The 10,373-nt window shown below is 46.6% G+C and overlaps 1 protein-coding gene across 4 annotated transcripts; it reads right to left on the reverse strand.

The window, feature by feature from the left end:
- Positions 1-831: 831 nt before the first annotated feature.
- lhx3 (LIM homeobox 3) lies at positions 832-9,028 on the reverse strand. Of its 4 annotated transcripts, none has more exons than XM_028973500.1 (6): positions 8,807-9,028; positions 5,320-5,491; positions 5,034-5,233; positions 4,353-4,504; positions 3,184-3,355; positions 832-2,214 (listed from the first exon to the last, which is right to left on the reverse strand). In XM_028973500.1, the coding sequence occupies exons 1-6, from the start codon at positions 8,874-8,876 to the stop codon at positions 1,790-1,792; spliced, it is 1,191 nt and encodes a 396-aa protein (XP_028829333.1). In that variant the 5' UTR covers positions 8,877-9,028; the 3' UTR covers positions 832-1,789. The 4 variants fall into 4 exon arrangements, with proteins under 4 accessions (XP_028829333.1, XP_028829332.1, XP_028829331.1 ...); XM_028973499.1 differs by having other exon boundaries at positions 5,034-5,236; XM_028973498.1 differs by lacking the exon at positions 8,807-9,028 and adding an exon at positions 6,605-6,701 and having other exon boundaries at positions 5,034-5,236.
- Positions 9,029-10,373: the final 1,345 nt, after the last annotated feature.

Genomic DNA, 10,373 nt, shown 5'->3' on the forward strand with positions numbered 1-10,373 from the left:
TTGACTTTTTTGGTTGGGTTTTCTTGTTCCTTCTTGTTGGGTTTTTCATGATAAAAAGCTCAGTACGTTTATCTTGAGATCCCCTCCTCTAAAAGCATCTTTCATTGCCTATTAGAGTTTTGTAAAATTACCTTAGAGATGATAACTCTACTGTGTGAAAAAGTGTTATTATTACTAAACATACGTAGGAATATATTATCATGGTTCTAGAGTAGTAAATATGTAACATGTATATTATTAATGTGCAATAATCTCTATAAAACAAGCTTCATCTAAACCTAATACTAAAAATACTACCCTCACGCACCAAATATTTAATCTATTTAATTGAAGCAGACTTTGAATAAGTAAACAACTGGTAGGAAATTTGCGGGCGCACTCGATCCGTGGCGGGCTAATGGATTGAGGACTTCTATCCCGTCAGGGCATTTGGGTAAACAAGGCGCACTTATCTCTCAATCGACAAGTTGCTGTGCACGCTGCATCAAATTTCTGCACTAAAGAGGCGTTGAACTCTTGATACGACTTTGGTAATTAGCCAGACGAGCAATTTGCAGACTCAGGAAGATATCGCCATCGCTCGAGTTCCATTATCTGCGCCGTGATATAAGATCAATGTGATTAATCTCGGAAAATACGAAATACGTACCCCTCCCACCATCTACTGTCTGGTCTGAATATTCAGCCTGGGTCACGTGACCTTCATCCATTATTGCCAATAATTTATGCATTTATGCGCAACAATAAAATCAGGGACCTTCCTCTGTAGTAAAGTGAAGTACTGAACAGTAAAACCAGAGCCACTGGATGTAAGCAGCGCAGACGCTTGGATTTAGCTGACAAATTTATTAATCATCATTAATCGTCATCAGAGAGAATAAATAAGACATAAAACATCTTTTCACATAAACAAACACTTACAGCACCCTGGGCCAATGCCGCCTGGGTGGTCTCAGTAAAGTGTAACAAACAAGGTACATCTGAAAACCCACAAATGCATAGAAGTCGTCTATTTCAGTAGCGGGAGATACAACACCTACAACTGGCCTATCCCTGTCTGGAAATGTACAAAGTCTTCAGATTTGTGTTAGTGCTGCCCAAGGGGTTGTACAAAAATAAAGTCTCCACAATGTTCAACTGCATATATATATGTGCAGTTGAACATATATATATATATATATAAGTATATATATATATATATATATGCACAGTTGAACATATGACATTTGGCAACAACCAGACACTTTGACGAAAAAGAATCCCAGCGACCACACTAGAAAACACTGAAGATGGAGCGGTGACGCAAGTCGGCAGTCTATCAAGATGCCATCCAGCAGGCATCTTTTCTTTTTTTAACCCAACACATCTACAGAAGGACAACAGGGCAACTTCACAACTCATGATGATGACGTGATCATTTTTTGAAGCACAAATGGAAAAAAAAAAGTAGTAAAAACAAAATGTCATGGGTTCCACAGGCATCTTGGTAAATGTCTTTTTCCTCTTCTGCCAACCCAACTCCAACGCTCGGAAGCATCCAGAAGCAGCTTCCGTTTGCATGGGCCAGTCTAGACGGCGCCTTTCTCTGTGACTTTCCGCAAGTCCGTCAGATGCAGTCCGCTGTAACACGTGTCCTCTGTCCTCTGTACAGTTTGAGAATTGAGCCCAGTTTTGTCACTTGGTTCAATATTCGCTATTGTGATCCATGCAGATGTGAGGGAATGAAGAACAGAGAGTGTAACAAATAGAGAGATAAAGACATTGTCCTTCTTCATGGACAATGTACTCATCAAAACTGAGCATGGTCCACCTCATCTAACCACGATGCTGGACTGGCAGGGAAGTCTGGATATCCTCCACTGCTTCCTGTGGACAGGTCGGAGCTGGGGCCGTTGCCACCTCCCATCATCCGAACGCCCTGTGCCATGCTGGGCGGACCCCCTTGACCCACCATTGAGAGCGCCGAGTCGGGGTAGACCAGGCTGGAGATGAGGGGCTGATGTCTGGGCAGGGCCTGCATGGAGCCGGGGGACTGGGGCAGGCCATACGGACTGCTGGAGCGGACGTCGTGGTACGCCTCCTGCGAATGGATGACACCTTGGTCCAGAGGGAAAGGGGCGTGGCCACCCCCTTGGCGTCCCATAGCTGGCGACGTCTCGTTTAGCCCACTGTAGATGCCATTGGAGTGGCTGATTTCTGACAGGGGAGGCTCATCTGGACCAAAACAATTAACAAACATTAATGAAATGTCATCTTTTTAAAATATATATATTTTTTGATAGATCTTTAGGGCCCTATTTTGTCCATTTTGTTTCCCGACACACTACGAGTGGAGAATGTGCACAAAATCATTTGATATTTTGAAGACACAGGCTTATGGTGAGAAAATTCGCAATGTGCCTCCAACAAAATAGCAAAACCAATAGTGGACTGCACAAAAAAACGCAGTGCAAAAACACGCCATAGATTGCTGGAATAGGGTCAATACAAGAAGACTCACAAACCCAGAATACTGTTTAAGAATACACAAACACCAGACCTGATGTTCCACACATGATTCAACTCAAGTAGCCTTTACATTTACGTCATTTATTAGACACCCTTATCCAGAGCGATTTACAATCAGTAGTTACAGGGACAGTCCCCCCCCTGGAGACACTCAGGGTTAAGTGTCTTGCTCAGGGGCACAATGGTAGAAAGTGGGGTTTGAACCTGGGTCTTCTGGCTCATACTACCACCCAGGGGACCTGAATGGCACCGCGATGATTCTGGATTTGAACCTGCAACCCTTCTGCTTCCCTACCCACCAAACCACCCCTGGGGACAGTCCCCCCTTTTATGAGACAACACCCCCCCCCCCCCAAAAAAAAAAAAAAAAAAAAAAAGAAACATAAACAATGTGGCAAGAGCCAGGGCGTCAGATTGCATTTGCCACGAAATGCGATACCGATCCCACCCCTGAGTTAAACCTTTCTTAACTGTACACCGGGCATCATTAAAATTTTACACGACACAACCACTTCTGAGCTCTGGAGATGCTGGGCTGTGTTTTAAACCGAAGAACTGCAGGACCGGTGGGATGAATAAAGGAATATTGCGGAATGTTCCTCGCCGCGCCTTATGCAGAGGTCGTCTGTAAAAAGGGCGGCCTGGGGGAGGGGGGGTGGGGGGGGGGGCGTGTACCTGTGAAGGAGACCTCGGCGTCACTGTCCATGCCCTCCTCCTGGATGCTGTCCTTGTCCGACTTGGAGCTGCCCCTCGCCCGCTTCATGTTGCGGAAGTACTGCCCCCATCTCTGCCGCCCGGCGTCCTTTTTCAGCCTCTTCTCCTTCGCCCGCCTGTTCTGAAACCACACCTGTCAAGAGAATGTTACACACCGCGTTACACACTGCGTTACACACCGCCGCAGGCCAGTCACGCCAAACAGAACAAGCACAGAATGGAGGACAATTAAACAGCGCTTCCTTTATGCAGGAGGCTGGAATAGGCAAGAATTACATCCTGGATTATGAAGGTGTGGTAGTAGCCTAGCGCGTAACACACTCGCCTACGAACCAGAAGACCCAGGTTCTAATCATTTACATTTACAGCATTTTCCTATAATTAAACTCCTATTTCCTATAATTAATTTTACATTTAGAGCATTTATCAGACGCCCTTATCCAGAGCGACTTACAATCAGCAGTCACAGGGACAGTCCCCCCTCTGGAGCAACTTAGGGTTAAGTGTCTTGCTCAGTTACACAATGGTAGTAAGTGGGATTTGAACCCGGGTCTTCTGGTTCATAGGCGAGTGTGTTACCCACTAGGCTACTACCACCCTTACTCCCACTTACTACCATCGTGTCCCTGAGCAAGACACTTAACCCCTGAGTGTCTCCAGAGGGGGGACTGTCCCTGTGACTACTGATTGTAAATTGCTCTGGATAAGGGCGTCTGATAAATGCTCTAAATGTAAAATTTATTATAGGAAATAGGAGTTTAATTATAGGAAAAAAAACAAGAGTTTAGCTGTGAAGTCATCGTCCAAGGACCGTCCGTTTTTTTTTTTTATTTTAACCCGTGAGAGTGACTAAAACAGTAAGATGGAGCACTAATGTAGGAACTCCCGACCCCCACCCACAGACCCACTTACCCAAGCAGATTTATCACAGAACTGTAATTAACTCCCCAACAGCTACAAGTCCTCAACCCACCCAGGGACCCGGCAACCTAAATTAACCCCTGAACCCAAATCTCTCTCTCTTTCTCTCTCTCTCTCAAAAAAAAAAGAATAATAAGTATAAAAAAAAAAAAAAAAAACAGTTAGAGCTTTGTTGAATTGAAAAGTGGGCGTGGCGGCGGTGACGTCACCTGCACGACTCGCATGTCCAGGCCGGTCTCGGACGACAGCTGCTCCCGCACGTGGCGCGCCGGTTTCGGCGAGTTGTTGTACGCGTTCTTCAGCGTCTCCAGCTGCTTCGCCGTGATGGTGGTCCGCGGCCGCTTCGCCGTCGAGTCCGCCTCTGCGCGCACACACACACACACACACACACGCCGGTTCACACACCTCAATTCGCTCATTAGCAGGAGGGTAATTAATGGAAGATGGCAGTTATCGATCAGGGGGGGCGGGTCACGTGTTTATGGGTGACCCGCCGCACCGCCGGGGTCAAGTTCACGCTTCGGAGTCCAAAAAAAAAAGAAAAGAAACGAATGTAAAGAAACGACGCGTTGTCATTCATTTGCTGAAATGTGGTGATTTAATTGATTTTTATTTGAACCTAAAGAATGTTTTAAGCTTTGGAATGTTTTTATTTTATACAGAATTATTTTCAGGATGATGGTTTTAGGGCAGGACGAAATGTGGACTTTCGTTTTCTAAACGAAACTAGGTTGTGAATATTTTTTATATTCTTTATAATATATTCTTTAAAAATGATTATTAATAGCAACAATGATCATCGACGTTATTTGAAATATACATTTGAATAGTAATATTCCATAATCCTTGTTGCCGTTATTACGATATTATTGGTTATTATCGGAACTCACCTCTCTGCTTGGCCGTCTCGTAGTCCGCCTTGCACACCAGCCGGCTGTCCTCCATCAGGTAGTACTCGTCCCCCGTCGCCAGCTGCCGCTTGCACACGATGCAGGCGAAGCAGTGCAGGTGGTACACGAAGTCCTGCGCCCTGCGCACCACCTGCGTGGGCGGGATGCCCTGCTGACACGCGGCGCATTTGGTCCCAAATCTCCTTTTGGGGAAGGAAGGGGGTCGAGGTGAGACGCGGGACGGCGGGTGTGGGTTTTTTTTTTTTTACACCGAAATGAGACTCACTTGAAGAAGTCCTCCTTGCAGTAGACGCTGTCGCCGCGCGTAAAGCACTTCTCGGCCAGCTGGGACTGGCAGTCGCTGCATTTCAGGCATTTGCTGTGCCAGTGGCGGTCCAGCACCTTCAGGATGAAGCGGTCCACGATGTGCTGACTGCAGCCCGCGCACACTGGGATGTCTGGTGTGGGTCCCACAAAAAAAAGATATCATCATCATCATCATAATAATAAACAATTAAAAACAATCCAATCTTTCATAAGGAATAATATATATTTTACACGATCAACTCCTGAAAAAAAAACGTAATATTTCTTCATTATGCCAGCAATTTGTGCTCATTTCGATCAGTTTTATAAAATTAAAGTTCCCAGGATGCAGCTGGCTACGCCACGTCCTACAGAAAAAAGAGATCTAACATTAAATCTGCGTGAAAAAAATGCAAACAAAAAAATAACAACGTGACAAGTAGATGCTGAAAAAAGCCGTTTCATGATAAAAAAAAAACCTTTTTAATTCAACGCATTCCGCGTTTAACAACTTACTCTGTTTCGCGCCGCAATACAACAACAGCAGTAATAATTTTAATGTATTAAACTGCTGTTACAGTTATTATTATGTAAGCAGGGTGTGTGAGAGACTTTGTCTGGTTAAAAATTAAGCGCAAAAGCGTGTCCAAGTGTCCAATGACCAACGCACACGTTGCGTGGAATAAAATCGTCCTCAATTATTCATTCGCGGGCGAGACCACCTCACACGACACATTATTCCATCCAATAAACACACAAACATAAATAAATAATCAAACAAACAAATAAACAAAGACATAAATAAACAGTATATCTTAATACCGCCCCCCCCCCACAATAAAAAAACCCGTAATGACAAGGTACTCATAAAATATCGAAGAGCATCTCATGCCGACGTGTTCTGATTGTTTACATCACTAATACATTATAAATGAAGAATAATAACCGATATTAGAAGTCGCGAGCAGACGTCATCGCGCGGTTTCCTCCTCCCTATAAACTTTGGGTTTAAAGCCACGACAGGAAATAGAAGGACGGTGCTCCCGACATTCGTTTTCGGCCTCGATCCACGGCGTTACACGGCGCGACGGAGGAAGGCGTCCCGAAGCAGGGTTTCCCGGAAATGCGCGTTCAGCTTCCTCACGGAAACCGGGAAACAGAAAAAAAAAACCTATCCAGCCGTACCCGGTCCTCCGTCTTTAATATCGTCGTCTCGACGCTTTTTTCGTCTGTTGGTGACGTTCATCTCGAACGATCGTTCGTACCTCTGCGCAGCCCGTCGCTCCGGGTCAGCAGCGCGAACAGCATCTCCGCGTTACTCGGCGCGCCTTTTGGAGAGCTCCGTTCCTTACGCGCGTCCATCGCTCATCTCCAGAACGCCCCCCCCCCCCCTCCACCCCACCCCGCCCCAACCTTCCACGGCAGGCGCGGCGCTGGCACCCACGGAGCGCGACCCGAGCACCCGGACCCGGCCGAGGACAGTCGGTGTGCGGCTGCGCGTTACCGTGGCGACCGGACCGGTAAAGCGCGCGCGAGGCGGGTTACCGTCGCCCACGTACGAAGACCGAACCCTGGAGCGCGTACAGACACAAGCAGAAAAAAAAAAAAAACTAAAACCTAACCTGCACCAAAAAGCAGTACAGTAATAAAGTACCAAAAGTAGGTCCAACCTAATACTAGACTCTTCATTTATTTAAACTGGCATTAAATACACTTTTTATGGCATTCATAACAATGTTATTACGGATACTACAAATAATAATTTTACCATTTCGACTATTTCTAACTTTAAAATAAATTTCTACTACTACTACAACCATAATAATATAACAAATGTTATTATTATCATTAATAATAATAATAATAATAATAATAATAATAACACAATTACCACTAACAATAACAATAATAAAAAATAATAAAAATGTTTAGAATACACAAATGTGTAATAACTATACAACAACTGCGTCTCCTGTTTATTATTATAGTTATTCTTTATTTTTATTTTACATTATTTTTTTATTATTGGTGCCGCTGTTGTAACGTAGTCATAATCCAGACAACGTGTTATTATCGTAAACGTCTGATGTTCTGATATTTATTTCACGTTAGATTGTCCATGCTGCATAATATATCCCGAACCTCACGCCACGAGGTTATTTCGTACTGTGGAGAAAAATAAAAACGCCGAGATTTTGGTTGATCGTGATATTGCTGCTCTGCTGTTTGCTGCCCTGTCGGGGAACGGCGACAACTGCCGAACCCGAGACCCGTTATCACGCGACCCGACAGTGTCGCGACGCCACATCACACCGCCACACGCGGACAAACACGACGCGTGTGCGTGGGTCGGGAAAGACAACTGTTTGCTTTGGGCCAGAGCCGGTGGTTCGATAAAACGCTGATGAATTTTATTGACGCTGATCTGCGGCGCTAAACGGCGCCCTGGGAAATCAGGCGTAGTGCGCGCTGCCGGGGCCCGTGATGAATTCAAAATCAATGCCCCATTCACCTCTTTATTTATTTTTTATTCTTAGTATTTCTCGCCGAGTGTATCAAACCCGCTTCGGCTCAAGCGTTGTAATATTTCCCAGTTTTAAAAATGCTCGACAGACGGACGTTTTTTTCGATTTAATTACGTATCCTTAATTATATATAAAAAGGTTATATCTCATGACGCGGGTACCGAATCAGTCGCGTTGCTCCTTTGATGACGACAACGACAAATGTAACACTTTTGCCCACTTGAACCCGAAAAGCTCGAAAGTGTCGCCTCAGAACCCCTCGCTTCTCTTTTTGGACAGTACTAGTAGATAATTCTGGCTTCCACCGAGGCATCAGGCCAGTGGGACCCCCCACACCCCCCCAGACTCGTCAAATCGCCGCGGGTTCGAACGTTCATCCCGACGTGCGTACCCACGCGGGGGTTTCTTTGGCGGGGCGGTGGTGGTGGGGTGCCTTCTCGCCGCAGCTGTCCACGCGGGGCGGGGAACGTGATACCTGTTGAGTCGCCACCGTCCGCTGCGGATGGCACCGGGGGGGGGGGGGGGGTGGTGACCGTGGGGACCGAAATGGCAGCGCGCGCCTGGCATCTGCTGCTCATCACATATTCATGGCGCGGCCACATCACGCAGAGACGGGAGGCGAGGCGACGGCTTTTAACGACACCAAAAAAAAAAAAAAAAAAAACTAATACCTAAACATCAAGATGTGTATAGAAAAGAAATGTCACCTTCACCTCGAGTGTAACCAAAAACCCTCGACAATTGGTTAAAATGACTTGTGTCCGACAGGTGAACCAACCTGCTTCAACAAATAGTAATGTCTAAATATTAAAATTTAAAAACTAATTTATAATTCAAATGCACTCGTTGTTACGTTTTTTTTTTTTTTTTTTTGACAACACCGCCGAGACACAGACAGAAGGAACGAAGCCGAAAGGAAAAAGGCCGTAAAGCAGCACGTACCTTGACCGGAACTGTATCTGGAATAACTCCCCGCATTTTGACAGCTCGAACCCGGGTGCTCCAGCAGCATCTTGGCTCGGGATCAGGCGCGCGCGCTGCCGCCGGCGCGGTGAAAGTTTTTGAGGTGCCGCGTCCGGTCCGCGCGTCGCGTGTCTGGGCGGTGGGCGGAGGAAGAGGAGGGAGGAAGAGGAGGTGGGGTCCTCCTGACCACGCTGCGCGTCATCTGACCTCCGAATGCGGCTGGTGCTCCTTTCCGCGTGATGAAGGTGTTGGGGGGGCGTGGTGCGCGGGGTCGTAGCTCTGTCCGTGGTCCTGAAGAGGGGAGTTCTGTAGTCGTGATGCCCCCCCACACACACACACACCCGCACGATTGTCTTTAATTCAAACCTTTTAAGACATCTCGGCTCAGCAGCTTCATTTCACCCATTGCGGCCACGGTTTCGGACAGTGTGTGTGTGTGTGTGTGTTTGTGTGTTGACTTAAACCAATGGATTTAAGTCTATCTATCTATCTATCTATCTATCTATCTATCTATCTATCTATCTATCTATCTATCTATCTATCTATCTATCTATCTATCTATCTATCTATCTATCTATCTATCTATCTATCTATCTATCTATCTGTCCATGGCCCATGATGCATTTGTTTTCTTCGCTCGGGGCGCATGTTCAGATACGAGTAATCCCCGTCAACAAGTCAGTCTGATGGCTTTATGGAGATTATACAGCAACGCTCGCAAATCTGGACGAAGCGCGTACTGTAACTAGGTTTCTAAACCAGAGGGAGCCTCAAAGGAGCTTAGACAAGACATAACAACAGAGCGCACGCTTCCCCCGAGCCACAGCCGTCCAGTAACCTTGTTGCAAATAACTGCTCCACCTCAAAATATTACAGTTATATACATTTCTTTTAATGTATTTTACAACTACTGTTGTTTTTAGTATTATTGATATTTTTGTCATTTGAATTGTACTTATTTTTGTTGTGTCCGTGGCATGAGTGTAAAGATCAAGGTGCCAAGTCCTTAAAGTCGGTCTTCAAAGCGGCAGCAGATCCCGGCCCTGGGACAAGGCCTTGCCGCTCGGATCTCGAAGAACCTCAGATGTGCTGGATCATGTTCAAAACGATCGTTTTTTTTTTTTTTTGGAATCAGGACTGAGCCGAAACGCGAGGGGCCGCAGAGAGGAGCGCCCTCACCCGACTTCAGCCTGGCGCCCGCTGCCACGGCCCCGGCAGACAGATCAATCAACCATCCACAAGCGGCTGTGCGAATTCTCGGCCCTCGAAATGGCCAGGCGCTCAAGGGCGGGGGTACGGCGTGTTGGCACAACACGCCATCTCAAGCGACTTTCGGGCCCGGGTCAAGGGGGCATTGTGTCGGCGGCTCGGCGCGGCGCAGCCTGATTGCGGCGGCCCTCTGGAGTGGGGGCCCCAGGTGCACTGACACTTCGGCAATCTCGGCAAATGAGGCCGACGGAGGAGTGCGACAGGACGAGCATCCGAGGAGGAGGAGGGGGGGCGCGGAGATCCGGTGATCTCGATACATTTATACAGATGGGCAATA

This window comes from Denticeps clupeoides, chromosome 3, assembly GCF_900700375.1.
Source record: "Denticeps clupeoides chromosome 3, fDenClu1.1, whole genome shotgun sequence".
In the NCBI taxonomy this organism is placed as follows: domain Eukaryota; kingdom Metazoa; phylum Chordata; class Actinopteri; order Clupeiformes; family Denticipitidae; genus Denticeps; species Denticeps clupeoides.

Excerpts from the sequence above, each read along its gene's own strand:
- lhx3 (XM_028973498.1), bottom strand. The coding sequence starts at position 6,701 with ATGGACGCGCGTAAGGAACGGAGCTCTCCAAAAGGCGCGCCGAGTAAC. Across the intron at positions 3,356-4,352 it reads TGGACATGCGAGTCGTGCAG|GTGTGGTTTCAGAACAGGCG; the intron begins GTGACGTCACCG and ends TTCTCTTGACAG. Across the intron at positions 2,215-3,183 it reads CGCCGAGGTCTCCTTCACAG|ATGAGCCTCCCCTGTCAGAA; the intron begins GTACACGCCCCC and ends GTTTTGGTCCAG.